The sequence below is a fragment of the Spermophilus citellus genome (assembly GCF_964194105.1).
Source record: "Spermophilus citellus genome assembly, chromosome: 17".
NCBI classification, from domain to species: Eukaryota; Metazoa; Chordata; class Mammalia; order Rodentia; family Sciuridae; genus Spermophilus; species Spermophilus citellus.
Genome location: NC_138199.1, coordinates 31811896 through 31828179, shown reverse-complemented (window position 1 = coordinate 31828179; position 16284 = coordinate 31811896). Strand labels below are relative to the sequence as shown.

At 44.4% G+C, this 16284-nt stretch overlaps 2 protein-coding genes across 2 annotated transcripts; one reads left to right on the top strand and one right to left on the bottom strand.

Moving 5' to 3' along the window:
- Window positions 1-561: 561 nt before the first annotated feature.
- On the top strand, window positions 562-9172 carry TMEM97 (transmembrane protein 97). The gene is made up of 3 exons (XM_081271226.1): window positions 562-815; window positions 6428-6572; window positions 7433-9172. Exons 1-3 carry the CDS (start codon window positions 564-566, stop codon window positions 7684-7686), a joined length of 651 nt encoding a protein of 216 aa, XP_081127352.1. The 5' UTR covers window positions 562-563; the 3' UTR covers window positions 7687-9172.
- On the bottom strand, window positions 8827-16134 carry IFT20 (intraflagellar transport 20). The gene is given in 9 exon segments (XM_081271227.1): window positions 8827-9223; window positions 10176-10279; window positions 11524-11609; window positions 12876-13004; window positions 13161-13203; window positions 13205-13220; window positions 13222-13393; window positions 13782-13890; window positions 15983-16134. Coding segments are annotated over 7 exon segments (519 nt in total). The 5' UTR covers window positions 13281-13393; window positions 13782-13890; window positions 15983-16134; the 3' UTR covers window positions 8827-9141.
- Between the last annotated feature and the right edge of the window lie 150 nt (window positions 16135-16284).

Sequence of the window (16284 nt, the reverse complement as noted above, 5' to 3'; positions counted from 1 at the left end):
CTACTCTTTCTCCTCTATAGACAGATCTTCCCCCATTCTCCACAGCCAATCACCAAGTCCTGTCCATTCTACCTTCTCCGTGAGGTTACTTTCTATGCATCCTTTTCAAGTTTCCCTGGACCCCCAACCCGGCCGGACAGGGATCTTGCGGAGAGCGCCATCGCACAAGCCCGCCTGCCCCGCTCTGCCACCCGCACCGGGCACTGGCAGCTCCAGTCCACACGCTCCGTGGCCCAGCACTTAACAGGTGCTGGTAAAAACGACTGAGCTCAGCGGGCGAATGGAATCTTGAAGGAAAGGGACCAAAGCGGGCAGCCCCTTGCAACTAGGACCCGCGCCGAGACACCAGGCGTCTCCTGGAAACCAGACTCCCGCGCGCCCACTTGGGTGTTGTGCAAGAGCCCCGCCCCTCTCACGCGGCGCTCCCGGCAACCAATGGGAACCGTCTGCGGGGCGCCTTCTCTCAAGCTATTCGCGGAGAAGCCAATAGCACACCGCAGAGAGTCCCGCTTCCTGTAGGCGAGCCTCTCCTGCTTCTCCACCAGCCAATGAGAGCGGTCGGCATGCCCTTCAAGGGGGCGGAGCGACCGCTGCGGCCCGGGATCCCTCCGCCGCTGCACGGCGCGGGCCTTCTTCCCAGGTCTGCGGGTCCGGACCCAGAGAATCTCGGCCCCCGGCCGGTCCACAGTAAGGGGACTATGATCGTCAAGCGCAGCCTTGACTTTCTGCTGGGCTTCTACTTTCTCTCCCACATCCCCATCACCCTGTTTTTGGACCTGCAGGTGGTGCTGCCGCGACAATTATACTCGGTCAAGGTGAGGAGCGTCCCGTGGTTCCCCGCCCGCTGGCCCCTCGAGTTCGAGACCCCTCGGTGCGCTGTGGGTGTCCCCTGGCGTCCCATAGAACCTCTTCTGGCTGGGCGCGGTGGCGCACGCCTGTAGTCCCAGAGGCTCGGGAGGCTGAGGCTGGAGGATCGCGAGTTCAAAGCCAGCCTCAGCAATGGCGAGGCGCTAAGCAACTCAGGGAGACCCTGTCTCTAAACAAAATACAAAATAGAGTTGGGGAAGAGGCTCAGTGGTCAAGTGCCCCTGAGTTAAGTCCCAAATACAAAAAAGTGCCATTATACTTGGGTTTGAGTAAGAATGATCACCTGAGTGAAATGTCACATCCCTGCCCCGCCCCCTCCACCCACCTTCCCCTTCCCCCCCTTTCCTGGCTATTGGAGAACCTTTTTTGCTTTCAAAGTATTCAGAGCTACACTTGGGTTTTTTGTTTGTTTGTTTGTTTTCTTATCTGAGTTTTTGTTTTGTTTTTCCTTTACCTTGGCCATGTAACCTCCTGCGAAATTCCTGCCCTCAATTCTGTGTTTCTGTAAACTTTTGATAGAACTGGGTAAGACTGACTTCACTACCCAAAGACTTGATTTTTCCTTTCCTTTCCAGGAGCATTTACCTCTGAGCTACAAAGTCCCAGTCCTCCTCTCTCCACCCACCTATCCCTGCTTTTTTTTTGAGGCAGAGTCCGAGTTGTCCAGGCTTGCCTAAGACTTTAGACTTGAGATCCTCCTGCCTCCAGAGTCACTGGGATAACAGTCATGTGTCACCATTCCCCACCTAAAAATTTGATTTTTGCCTCACTTTGTCCTGAACTGCTTTTTCTCTGCAGATCAACTAGTTGTCTTTGGTGCTGGAGATTTGGGGTTTGAATTCAGGCATGCTTTACCTAAGAGCTACATGCCCAGTCCTTTCTTTTGAGATAGGCTCACTAAATTATTACTGAGGCTGGCCTCCACTTGTGATGATCCTGCCTCAGTCTCCTCAGTTGCTGGGATTACAGGTGTGTGCTGCCATGCCCAGTTTGTAAAGCAGTTTTTATTTATTTTTTTTTTTTTATGTGGTACTAAGGGTCGGACCCAATATCTCACACATGCTAGGCAAGCGCTCTACCACTGAGCCACAACTCCATTCCCTGCAAAGCATTCTTAATCTGAACTCCATGAGCTTGCAGTAGTGTACACAAAATTGCATGTACCCTGTGTTTCCTAGAAGAGTCAACTTTTCCGGGGTCAAACCCTTCCAAAAAGGTTAGAACTCAAAAGTATACCAACTCCCATAAGTCTCCTTTTTGCTCGCTTTTAGAACTAAGCATAACTGGGAAGACTTCTGACCTCATTTCCATGGGAAAAGTGCAGGCGGGTATGTAGCAAGAGCATTGTGCTACACTCTGGTTACTCCATTCTTCAGAAACTAGCCAAGTGGGTGAGTCAGGGACCTGTAGCCTCTACATTTAAATAGGAGTTTAAATTATAAGCTCAAACATACTTAAGTTGTAAGTTTAGGGATGGAGCTTGATGGTACAGCACTCACCTAGTACACATGAGATCCTGAATTTGATCCCAACATATGCATACGTTGTAGTAATTTCCTACTGCTACTTGAACAAATAATCACAAATTGGTTCCTTTCAGATTTATTCTTTCACAGTTCTGGAGGTTAGAAGTTCAAAATGAATCTTAAAGGATGTCATTAGCGCTGGTTCCTTCCCGAGGTTCTATGGGAGAATGGTGTTCCTCATTTTGTGGCCACACCACATTAATCTCTTCTTCAGGTCACCCCATTGCCACTTTCTTTTATTTGGTCAAATCTACCTCTGCCTTACTTTTAATGAGGTTACTTGTATTGCCTTATCTATAGTTTTTGAAACCTGTGTGGCCACAATTCAGGCCGGCTGCCTATTTATAATCTCTTAATATAATAGGTCCCTTAAATACTTGGGAATTGACATGTTACTCCACGTAGCCATTCCTGACTTAGGAGCCTGTGGTTTATCCTTTCTGCCATTCCCCATCCTTGCTCACCACTTACAAAATACTACTAAATATGCCCAGCATCATGAAGACCCCATTTAAACGTGTGATTTGGTTGGGCAGAATATACTCCGCTTTGGATCTGGGAGTTTAGCTCAGTGGTAAACTAAAAACCAAATAAACAGCGCCTCGCATGTACAAGGTCCTGAGCTTGATACCCAGCATCAAAAATAAAAAGATTTGAAAAGGATAATAACCAATGCAGATAGGATCTGGCTAGAAATTATGTAATTATTTCTTGGTTTCAATCAAATCACTTGGAAAAACTCCTTTATTATGAAACAGAAGAATTTAGTATTGGTTAATACATGGAAAGCATTTTGTAGTATCCTTTGCAGCTAGATAAAATGTTTCTGTAAAATAAACAAATACAGGTAGGTGTCTGTCCATTAGAGAAATACAAGATTTCACAGCAAACTTTGGCTTAGAAAGCCATGAGTGCCGGCCCCATGAATCTTGTGGTGCTAGGGCTGAAACCCAGGGCATCACACCTGCTAGACAGGAACATTACTGCTGATCTACAGCCCAGTCCGGTGAATTTTCATGGGTATCAGTGATGACTCGAGTCAAATGTAAGTCAGCTATAAATGGAAACAATTTTTTAAAATATTTTCTTTAGTTGTAGTTGGACACAATACCTTTATTTTATTTATTTATTTTTATATGGTGCTGAGGATGGAACCCAGCGCTTTGCACATGCTAGGTGAGCGCTCCACTGCTGAGCCCCAGCCCCAGCCCAAATGGAAACAATTTTATCACATTCTTTTGGGGAGAGGGATCTTAAGTAATATGTAATTATTAATGACCAGTTAGTTGCATGCCAAGATTTTTTTTTGGGGGGGAGGGGTTACCAGGGATCAAACTCAAGGACACTGAGCCACATCCCCAGCCCTATTTTGTATTTTCTTCAGAGACAGGGTCTCGCTGAGTTGCTTAGCACCTTGCGGTTGCCGAGGCTGGCTTTGAACTCACGAACCTCCTGTCTCAGCCTCCCAAGCCTCTGAGATTACAGGCATGCGCCACCACACTTGGAAAATGCCATGCCAAGATTTTTATTAGAATTAACTTGAATATCCCCAGATATATATTAATTACATCCAGTCAAATAATTTTAGGTGCTAGCAATTGTTCTAAAGATGACATGTGTTGCCACAGTAAGATTGGCCCTATTTTATCAATGGGGAAATAAGGAGTGCACTTAAGGGTCTTGTCCAGAGCCAGGACTCAGCCAAGAGCTCTGCCTCTGGCTCCCATGCTCCATGCCACTCTGCCTGGGGCCTGGGTCTTTTCTTCTGCCTACCCTTTGTTCAGCTCATGTTACAGCATCAGGTGGTTGGTTTGTGCCTGTGGGCAGTGGTACCTAATTATTAGGAGAGTGAAGTGACTAGATTTTTTTAATATTTTTTTTTAGTTGTAGTTGGACACAATACCTTTATTCTATTTATTTTTAGGTGGTGCTGAGGATCGAACCCAAGGCCTCACATGTGCTAAGCAAGCGCTCTACTGCTGAGCCACAACCCCAGCCCCAAGTGACTAGATTTTTAAATTTTGCTAATCTCACCCTGCAGCCCAGTGCCCTAACAAGCCTACCTTGATTTATGAAATAGGTGAATCGAAGATAAAGTTCAAGTGGACCAGAATGCCTTTCAAGTTCTGTGCTAAATCTTTGTTTTGTTTTTGTAATACTGGGGATTGAGCCTTAGGTTGTGTATTTTTTGTTGTTTTGGTTGGTGGTTGTTGGGGTTTTGTTTTGTTGTTGCTTTTGTTTGGACAGGACCTTGCTAAGTTGCTGAGATTCAAACTTGCAATCCTCCTGCTTTAGCTTCCCAAGTCACTAGGATTACATGCATGTGTCATCACATACCGCTGCAGTAATTTTTTTTTTTTGCTTTTTTTCCCACGTTTTTTACTAGTGCATCATAGTTGTACATAATGCAGTAAATATTTTAAAGTACATAGTTTTCCCTAATACTTTTATGATTTTTTTGTTTTTAGATTTATTTTTAAATCACTTAGTTCAACTTGCTCATTTTACAGATAAGGAAACAGAGCCCTGAAGAAGAGCAAAAACTTATTCCTTTTAAGTTTTCCTACCACATTACTATCCTGAAAGTGCTTAGGAGGTGGCAGAGGGCACTACCTTGCCATGAATTCAGAGTTCACATTAAGAACAGACTAGAGATCATTGGTGAATAGACTGGTCAACAGAACCTTTCTGAAATTCATATTGTGCCAACAGAATATTTGTTTCTGGACGTTTACCTCTCTTTCATAATAGTGAACCTTTATCTTATGATTAAACATTAACAGGAGAAAGGTCCTTGAATCTTCTAATGTAAGATAAAATTCTTAACCTCGGAGTTGCTTTATATTTTGGGAGGTGGGGGGCAGGAGAGGTTCTAGGGTTTGAACCACCCGGCTACATCTCAGCCGTTTTTATTTTGAGTCAGGGTTTTGCTGAGTTGCTGAGGCTGGTCTCAAATTTGTAGTCCTCCTGCCTTGGTCTTCCAAGTTGCTGGGATTGCAGACAGTGCCCGGTTGATGGAGTTGCCTTCATTCATAATATCAAGACACTGGCTTTGAAACATGTGTTGGGACAGTGCCACCTCCTGGAAGCTAATTGTGATAGACCTTGGTAGTAAACCCAAGCCTCTAGGCTTTAGACTCCTGTAAAACACAGTGGGCATCTCAAACTCTACTGCTTCCTTCGTCTGCCTATGGCCACTTCAGCATGGATCTGCTTCCCCTTATTTGATTATAAGGGTATTTACAAGGGTGGGGCCCAAACTAGAGCTGAGACCACTAAGTCAAGCCTTGACAACCTAGCAGCTATATGGTTTGGGGCAGTTCATTCATCTACAAATATCCTACTGGTCTTCTCAAAAAAAAAGGGGGGGAGGGGGGGCTAAAGTTAAAAACAATGAGGAACTTACTTGTGATATTAAAGTATCCGAATTTACATCTCCACATAGGTTACATTTATCCTCTCCCCTCTCACAACCACCTTCCTCCACCAAAAAAAAGGGGGGGGGGGAGGAAGGAAGGAAGGAAGGAAGGAAGGAAGGAAGGAAGGAAGGAAGGAAATTCAACTTATTTCGGCATGGAGGGAATCTGGCCTTTGGAGTTGGGTATACAGTTATTGTGAAAGGGAAAATGTCAGGATGATTTTCACATTTCTTGTTTCCTTACAAAAAAGGATGTCAGCAGAAATGTCATTTTCCTTTAGCAAACATCCTGAGAACCTACTGTGTGTCAGCTGTCTGTTGCTCTCGACAGTGGGCAACATAATCTGAACTTGTGTTGTTATGGAGTTCTCAAATTCTGGGTAGCATAAAGAAGGGACTGAAAGAGTTGAGGAAAAACTTCACAGAGAGGGTAACATTTGAGTTAGAGCTAGTGAGTTTTTAATCTAGACTATGATACAGAAGCCAGCTGGTATGCCACCTGCCGCCAAAAGGACTGGGCAGTAAAAGACTACCAGTTATCCCTAAATAACCTGAAGATACTGAACCTGATCAAGCCAGGTGCTGTAATTTCCCATGATTATCATCTTGTTTTCAGCTCAGAAACCTGCTGGCTTGGTATACTGAAGAGTTCAAAGACCCTCTGATACAGAGCACCCCAGTGTGGTTCCAGTCCTTCGTGTTTTGTGAGCTTTTGTTTCAGCTGCCCTTCTTTCCCGCTGCAACATATGCCTTCTTCAAAGGTTGGTAAATGATGGGGAAAATCTCCTTTTTTCTAAGAAAGCAAGCCCCAGAAATTTTTTGAGAAAGTATCTCCAAGATAGAGGGGCATAGTCCCTGAAGTTGGCACAAGGGCCCCACAGGATCTGGTGGAAGCAATCAGGATAAACTGGTAAAGGGACATTAATGTGGCTCAGACCCTATCTGGTCAACTGAGGTAGTCAGTTATCTGGAAATCTCTCCCATTACACTTAAAGATTGAACTTGTCATCCCCTGACCCCACCATCGAATCTCTCAACCATTGGCTTTACTGCCCTCCTTTGAATAGTATCATACTGACCTACAAGCAGTCGTAGCATCAAGTGAATTCATAAAAGGCTTAACTTCTCATTTAAAAATTATTCTTACATGTTCTTATATAATTAATGCCTTTATAAATAAGAGGCCATACCTCTGTCCTTAGTAACTAAGCTCTTACAGCTGAAAGTGCCTACTGGAGTTTACCAGAGGCACTGGATCCAACTGCAGGCCTCTTGCCTATATATGATGACTTCACAGGCGGGTGCTGGGACAGGGATGTACCTCCCCTTGCATTTTAGACTAAACTGGTAATGGGAGTTTTACTATCCTAGAGTTCTGCTGAGTTATATTCTGAACCTCACCCTTGATTTCTCTGGCAAGTCAGTGAGCTAGGGTCCTAGCTCTCAACTAAGTTTATGTGTTGGATAGTGTAACATCCAGTTTTCCTTTTTTTTTTCTGAGTTTCTACCTGGAGAAAAACACAGAAAGGGAACAGGCCAGCAGAGACAGGGCAAAGAACATCTCAGATGTCCCAGAAGCCATACACAGATCTAACCATCATTTTCTCTTTCTTTGCTTCAGGAAATTGCAAGTGGATCCGTATGCCTGCAATCATCTACTCAGTTCACACCCTGACAACATTAATTCCAATTCTCTCCACATTGCTATTTGGGGATTTCTCCAAAGCCAGTGGTTTCAAAGGAGTAGGTCCTGAGAGTTTCCATGAACGAATAACCCTCATGGCCATCTATGCCCCCTACTTTATCGTTCCCTTCATACTTCTGTTGTTCATGTTGAAGAACCCCTACCGTGAAGAGAAAAGAAAGAAAAAATGAGGGAAACAATCACTGACCCAGGAAGAGACATTCACAGGGCAGTTGCCCCTTTTGACCCAATACAAGAAAAACTACTCTGAACCCATGTCTTTAGTAGCATTTGAAACATGAACAGCAGTACTTAAGAGCAAGATGGTGGCAGGAGCCACGTCAAACCTTTATCTTCCAAGGGATGAACAGATTCATCAGCAGGGGTGGGGGGCAAAGGAGAGTGGGCTGTCGTTGAAAAGTCGTGCCAAATACCTTATCATGTGCCCAAGTTTCATTGCAGGACCAGACCAGAAACTGAGTAAGCTTCCTCAAAACATGGCCTCCTTGACTCATTCATGAGGCATCTGACCCACAGCATATACACATGACTGAACCTTTGACTCATGATTCACTGTAGCCTATCAATCACCCATCCAAAAATAGTGGAGTGGTTTCAGACCATTCAAATTAGAAATTGTGCCTCTTTAATATTCATTAAAAACCATGTTTTCTTGGCCCTACATCTACCCCTGGGAGAAAAAAGGGAAAATATTATGTAGAAGAGGTTTAAACTGAGTTTTCCTAAGGTTCAGCCTCAGCATGACTTGTCAATCAAACAGGTTAAGAAACAAACACTTTCCAGTCTAAACAGGTCATCCCAAGAGTCACCTTGTTCATCTTATTTCCAAATCTTAGACATGTATATTTTTAAAGACCACCTGGGACAGTTCCCTTCATTCTGAAGTCTGGCATCTAAGGACTGTTCTGGAGGTGTGCTCCCTAATGAACAGCTTCATCCTTCCTGATACAGTCTGGTCATTCCCACCCTGTTTAGGGCTGGGGATAGTTGGGTGTGACAAGCCCAACATGTGCACGTCAGATCTCTTCACATTAATGCTCAGCATTCCATCAGGGTTCTCTAAATCTACTTGAGGCCAACACTAAAGAGGGAAAACGAAAAACAAGTCCTGGTCAACGCTGTTTTTGTCTTTTTTGTTCACAAGTCATACTGGTCTGACTGTTGGTACCGACTCAGGTGAGACTGGTCCAAATAAAGGCAGCTGATGACTACTGCCTGATGAGTTTTGTGGACTGGGAATTGAGCATCCAGGATTCTCTCACAAGGGGTGAAGCACACTGCAAACCATAAGGGGGAAAAAGGCAACTAAGCCATTTGAAAACAACAGTTTATTGCTTTTTCTTTCCAAAGCTTTGTAAGTTTACAAAAAAGAGGATCAAAGTTTACAGACTGCTTCATTCCTACTAAGAATGTAAGAGGTGAGAACCTGCTCGGCATGGCCACTGGCAGTAGCTGTTCACTCACTCATTCCAGTCCTACCCCTGGACTGCATTACTGCCTTCAGAGGGCTGTGTTCCTTGCACACTGTCATGACGTAGGTCATTAGTCAAGTCACTGGAATGGTACAGAGGTTTTTTTGGTTTGGGGGCTTTTTTGCCTTCCTGGTATAAAATGAAATTTTCAGTTCATTTCTGAAAAATAAATTGGTCAATAAATTCATTTTGTTCTGCTTCTACTTTACACAAAGCTTCATATTCAACCCGATACCTGAAAAACAAAATTATTAGAAGCCCTGAAAAAGATGAAATAAACCATAGACTTAAGTTTTCTAGAGAAGACTACAGAGGTTTAAATGATTCTAAGAAATGGTGAGTTCAGAACGAAGTTAGGGCAAGAAAGAAAAAACAAACAGGCAAAGTCCTACCCATAGGAAATCTCCAGGGCTGGGTTGTGGCTCATGGGGAGCACTTGCTTCACATGTGTGAGGCCCTGGGTTTGATCCTTAATACCAGATAAAAATAAATAAGGGCAGGGTTGTGGCTCAGTGGTAGAGTGCTTGCCTAGCACATGTAAGGCACTGGGTTCAATCCTCAGTACCACATAAAAATGAATAAAATAAAGCTATTTAAAAAATAAAAGGCGGGGCTGAGGCTTTAGCTCAGTGGTAAAGCGCTTGCCTCACATGTGTGAGGCACTGGGTTCGATCCTCAGCACCACATGAAAATAAATAAAGATACTGTGTGTTCATCTACAACTAAGTAAATACTTTAAAAATAAAAGGCATGATATCCATCTACAACTACCAAAAAACTCCACCCCTAACAAAGTTACCTCTGGGAGCCAGCCAACTGGCCCCTTGCTATCTGAATTTTCATACTCAAACCTGGTCAAGGATGTTTGTTATAAAACCAATGTTCTGTTTTCTTCCCATCAAATGTAATTTTTTTTAATATTAATATTTATTTTTTTTTAGTTTTCGGCGGACACAACATCTTTGTTTGTATGTGGTGCTGAGGATCAAACCCGGGCTGCAGGCATGCAAGGCGAGCACGCTACCGCTTGAGCCACATCCCCAGACAAATGTAATTTTTAAAAATTCTTCAAATCGGGTTGACTAGTGCAATGCTATTCCTGGGGAAATGATGATAAAGATGATCAAGAAGGAAAATAGAATCTAAGTGCTGATGTGAAGAACCTGCTTCACGTCATCGTTTCTTACCTTTCTAGCTGCATTTTCTTTTCTGCTATCAGTGCTTGAAGTTGCTGCTGTTGGGCTTCTCTCTGCTTTGCTATGGATTTGAGCAAGTTCCGAGCACCAATGGCCTAAGAAACAGAATCACCAAAGTTCATGGCTTCATTAAAAATCTATAGCAGGAAGTCCTCAAAATAGGGGTGGGCCATCAGGAGTTATTTCAGTGCCCAGAGGGGAAAAGAAAGTGGCACACCAGGGCTTGGGGATAAGCCAGAAAGATGATTAACCTACCAATCAGAGTGCCTGGGGAGAACTGGCCTATAGCTAGGAGGCAAGTCCAGAGCTCTTCCCAGAGCCCTGCCTGCAGGTACTGAATGGCTGGCTGGCTGGTGGTGCCCTTCAGCCTCATGCCCTTTTAAGTTATCTGCACCATGTAAGTCTTCATTTTTCCATGTATATAAGATAAAACCTGGGGCTGGGGCTGTAGCTCAGTGGTAGAGCGCTCACCTAGCATGCATGAGGCACTGGGTTTGAGCCTCAGCACCACATAAAAATAAAAAGGCATTCTGTCCATCTACAACTACAAAAAAAAATTAAAAAAATAAAAACTCAGTGCTGATGTGAAGATCAAAGTAATAAAAGTATCCTGACATATAAGCTCAGAAGGTTAACTGGACCCTAAATTGTTACAAAAATCTTGTTTTGAGTTGGAATGGGACCACCATTTGGCTCTGTTATCCCATTCCTTGGCATATACCCAAAAGGACTTAAAATCAGCATTCTCTAGTGATATGGCCACATCAAGGTTTGTAGCAGCTCAATTCATAATAGCTAAGCTATGGAACCAACCTAGGTGCCCTTCAACAGATGAATGGATATAGAAAATGTGGTACATATACACAATGGAATATTACTCAGCCATAAGAATCAAATTATGGCATTTAACAGTAAATGGATGGAACTGGAGACTATCATGCTAAGTGAAATAAGCCAATCCCAAAAAACCAAAGACCAAATGTTCTCTCTGATGTGTGGATACTAGTTAAGAGTGGGGAGTGGAGTTCACTAGATTAGACAAAGGGAAATGAAGGGAAGGGAGGGGAGATGGCAATAAGAAAGAATGAACTGGACATAACTTTCCTATGTTCATATATGAATACACAATCAGTGTAACTCCACATCGTGTACAACCACAAGAATGGGAAGTTATACACCATGTAACATGATTCTACTGTCATGCGTAAGAATAAACAATTTTTAAAGAATCTTATTATGATTAAAAGAACCCACTCATTCTCCCCCAAAAATGAAGAGCAGAGATTAAGGGAGTAGAGAATCAGCGCCCTGGGCCAGGCCAGAAGCATGCTGAGCTTACCTTCATTTTTTCATTTTCTGCTTCTTTTGCAAGTTGGTCAACAAGCTCAATTAGACCACCAACTATTTTCTGAAACTGGCCAATTTCTTTTGGAGAAAGAACAAAAAATATCTTATTTTCTCAGCATCATCACTCTCTCTCAGCACTCCCCTGAAGCAGTGAGGGCAGAGCTAAATACCCCTTCTAATCTATGTAAAAACAGTTTGGTGCCTGCTGGTGCAAGTCTCCCACCCTTGGTCTGAACCTAGAGAAAGGTGGCCAGGGGCCCAGAGTTGGACCAGGGAATACCTAGACCTTGAGTTACCACCAGGCCAACCACCTGCTGCTACTTCAGGCTACAAAGGGTCTACCTGGAGGACCCAATTTTGCTGCTACTTCAGGCTACAAAGGGTCCACCTGGAGGACCCAATTTCCCAGGAGTGACAAGAAGCACAAAGCACAATTCACAAAAAGACTGTTTCAGAACACCAGTGCTACCTCTGGACTAGCCACACATACCCTAGATTTCAGTCAATGGTGGGGTGGGACCTTCCCACCAATAACCAGAGCCAACTAAAGAGTTAAGTACTTAATCTCCCACTCACTTTTTTCAACATCCTTGGTATGCTGGAACCCCATTTTACTAGGGGAAAAAAGAGGTGAGACAATAGCATGCACACAGCAACCACAGACTGGCAATGAAACCCAAGCAACTTTCACCAACTAAACTCTCTTCACAGCACAGGGAGGTCCAGAGGCTCAGAAATCCCTTGCTCCAGCTAGATCTGGCTCTCTTCATCAGCACTGGGCTTGCTTGGCTGCTGGGACAGGAGATTCTAAAATCTCTAGCTCAAACATAACTTCATTAAGTCTGTTGAGCTGCCTCTGGAGACTTCAGTTAGCACCTCTCACTCCAAATAATGGAGCGCCTACCACTGAGAACACTTTCTATCAAGAAATCAAATAATGCATAATTCCCATTTCCCACCTCAAAGCCCTGGTTCTGCCCCATGAAGATTAAGGTTTTTGAGAGCAAAAAAAAAAAAATCACAGATGGCATGTCAGAAAACACCCTCCTCTCCCAATGTGCTCAATACAGGATGACATGACAAGTATAAGAAGACAGCAGGGGGCTGGAGCTCAGTCATAGAGCACTTGTCTAGCATGTGTGAGGCACTGGGTTCAATCCTTGGCACCAGATGAAAATTTTAAAAAAAAAATCTTTTTTTAAAATAATAATAATATGACAGCAGGTACATGGAGATTCAAAGCCAGGACCATTATTGCAGCCAGGAGAAAGAGTGGGGTACAAATCCTACAGTGGGGTGCTGCTCAAAGATGAATAGTACTGTGTCTCCCCAAGTGATACTCACTGTCCACAAACTCCTTGCACTCTTCCTTGAGCTCTATGGTCTGCTGGGTTACTTCGGGGTCCAACACCCGCAACTTGTTCAGCTCATCAAAGTGCAGCCCTGCTTCACCCAGGATGTCCTTGGCCATAGCTACAGAGAAACCAGGCCCAGTACCCAATCACTTCTCAGCCACTAAGTAAATACCTGCTGCCTGTCCAAGCCCACTCCTGCCCCCAGATACTAATGCCAAAACCCCTGATGTTCCAAAGAATCCCCAATCCCACTGCCTCCACCTCTCAGCCTCACCTGTTTCCCTTCCAGGTTCCCTATAGAAGTTCTGTTCTGAAGGGGTGACAGTGGCAGAAGAGGTGTGCCATAGGAGCAAGGGTCAGGAAAGAATAAAGTCCAGTTGCTTGTCACAGGCATCGTTCATTCAACACACATTTCTTGAGTGCCTACTACATGCCAAGACTGCTAGATGCTGGGGGTACAGAGCTGAATGCAACATGGTGCCCGCCCTGGAGGAGCACATAGTTCAGCTGGAGGAAGATAGACAGGTAAACTGAAAAATTATGCTGTTAAGTGCTTTACCGAAATATCACTACAGAACAAGAAGAGAACAGAGCAGTTAACTTGAGTGACATCGGGACTGTTATGAGCCATAAACATATTTATATTTTCCCATTTATGTACCAAAAAAGGCTTTTCAAATACATGTTTTGTGTTGTTTGTGGAATAACATCAAAAGCAAATTTTTAAAATCTGGGTAAATTAAAAGGGTTAAAAAAAAATAAGCTATGAGTAAGAATATTACCCAAAATGTATGATGCAAGTCACTATACCGATGCCCGAAATGGAAACCAAAGTTGGGTCAGTCTCTTCCTAGCAGAAAACACAAAAAAGAATGAAGTATCAGCAAGAACGTACCAAGTAAGGTGGCCAGGGAAAGGCATTCCAAGCAGAGAAGGCAGCATAGACACAGGTCACTGAAAGGATGCCTCAGTTCCGAGAAGGAAACTGGAAACTCACCCTCATTCTGGCTCAAAAAACAATTTTTTTTAATATTAAAAATAAGTGAAACATGCATGCTCTGTTCAAAAAGGGAAGTGATGGGAGACTAGCCCAGTGGTAGAGCACCTGTCTAGCAGATGTGAGGCCCTAGGTTCCATTGTCAACATCACAAAAAAAAGAAAAAAGAAAAAAGAAAAGAAAAGAAAGAAAAGGAGGAAATGCTAATCAGTTCTAGCCATTGGCTCTAGGCCCATTCCAAAACCCAGGTCCCTGCACCACCCCTTTTCTCTGCGCCCATCTCCCCCTGCCGCACCTGTTTCCCTTTCAGCTTTGTTAGAGAAGTTTGTTTCTGAATGGGATGAAGTCGGAGAGTGGCTATCAGAAACAGGTGTGCCACAGGAAGAGCAATGTTTGGAAAGAATTAAGTCCCTTGGGCTGGAGATGCCTCTCAGGGGCAAAGTGCATGCCCAGCATGTGCAAGACAATCCCCAGCACCAAAAAATAAAGAAATAAAAAAGAATTAAGTCCTACTGTTGCCACAGTACTGTGTGAGCTAACTAATACATGTCTTTGGGCTGTCTATATATGACTCTGGCCTTTGGCCGCACTGGAATCAACTAAAGTGAGTTGATTCTTTCTTTTTAAATGTTTTAATCATTCAAAGCTTCCTTAAATCTGTCTTATGCTTGTTCTCTTTACACATCTAGTCGAAGTACTTAACAGTTACCAGGTAATCAATCAGACCAGATGCTCCAGAAAGATCCACATAACTTGATAGAGCAAACAAACACTTACTTCAACTTCCACTACCTTACCTGAGACAGTGCATTTATCCAGAAACTCCTAAGTCCTGCTCTGGGGATAAAGAGCTGTTGAAAATGTCTCTGGACAGAGAGTGCACTAATCACAAATTATGATAACAGTGTGAGGAAAAGCACATGGTGCTATGTGAAGATGCAGCAGGACATAGCGTGGAGCAGAGGGATGTCAACAAAAGCTTTCTAAAAAAGTGATGTTTAAACTGAGACCTAAAGTCAAAAAGTTTGTGAGATGAAGGCAAGAGGGAGGCAATCTAAGCAGAAGAAAAAGCATATGAGAACATCCTGAGGCTACAAAAAATCCGACATGTTCCAAGAACTTAAAGACTAGTGTGATCAAAACAGTGAGCAAGAGAGAGAATGGATCAAGATGAAGCCAGACGAGGAAACCAGTGCTGGATCATGAAGGGCTCCAAAAGCTGCAGTAATGAGCTTGGCACCTGGTGGATTCTCAGCAAAGTGACATTTTCATTTAGGAAGATCACTCTGACTCAGTCTGGAGACCGGACTGGAGGAAACAAAAGAGCAGGGCCATGCTTACCTGATTCCTCACTGTCACCCTAGCACCTAGCATGGTGCCTGCACATAATTGGCACTCAGTTAATGTTTGTGGAATGAATGTCTGTGGAAATAGATAGAAGGCTACTGCAAAAACCAAAGCTTGCAGCTGAAGAAAAGTGTTCTAAGTTGAGATGTTTTCTAAGCTGAACTAATAAGAGAGTAAGGAAGTGAATAAAGGGAGTGAAAAAGTCAGGCATGATTCCCATAAATCTCGCTTGAACCAATGTATGATTGGAGGGGACAATTTAAAGAGATGGGTAAGATGGAATAAGGGACAGAGAGAAGCTTCACGGAGGGCTATCGTATTCTTTCACAACTCACACCACACACGTGTCTGAGTATCTGAGACACGTGAGACCTGGGACTGAGCTCCCTAAGGATGAGGGCGGTGATACGCTGTCCCCGCGTCCGGGCTCTCCCAGGTGCACGCTAGGCACTACCTACGGGCTCCACCAATGGGCTGTGGAAGAGGCACTGGACAGAAAGTCAGAAAAGGCCGGGGCGAAGGAACTAGCGGTCTTCTCTACGTAAACCCCGCGCGGTTTCCGAGCCTCAGTTCCCGGCGGCGATCAATGGGCCACGCTTCAGGCGTCACCTGGGTGTGAAACCGCTCCCTAAGAGTCTGGCGGAATTCCCATGTTCCTTTCCGCCCGGGTCTGCCTTTTCTTAAGGCGGGGCCTGTCAGATTCCTCTAGCCCCTGGTCCGCCTGCGTACCCCAACCCCAAACCACCTCTTACCTGCCGGCGCTCTGCGGCCGAGGGTGACGTTGGCAGGCAGCTTCTTCCTCCAGTTAACAGCACTCCGTAGGTAACTCGCTCCCCTCGGCTGCTGCCACGGCTACAAGATCTGTTTACCATAGCGTCACTGCCTGACACCGGAAGCACTTGGCCTCGCATATCCCACAGAGCCTACTGGGAAATAGAGCCTACTGGGAAATACTGCCTACACAACCCAGAAGCCTTTGCGCCAGCGAGGTCGCCGGAAGTAGGTGCGCTCTCACGGCGAGGGCGGGGTGTACGGAAAGCTCGCAGAATTCTGA

Bases quoted from the DNA above. Each gene is read 5' to 3' on its own strand.
- TMEM97 (XM_081271226.1), top strand. From the start codon at position 564: ATGCCCTTCAAGGGGGCGGAGCGACCGCTGCGGCCCGGGATCCCTCCG. The intron at 816-6,427 runs GTGAGGAGCGTC...TCTTGTTTTCAG, and splicing joins GACAATTATACTCGGTCAAG to CTCAGAAACCTGCTGGCTTG. The intron at 6,573-7,432 runs GTTGGTAAATGA...TCTTTGCTTCAG, and splicing joins AACATATGCCTTCTTCAAAG to GAAATTGCAAGTGGATCCGT.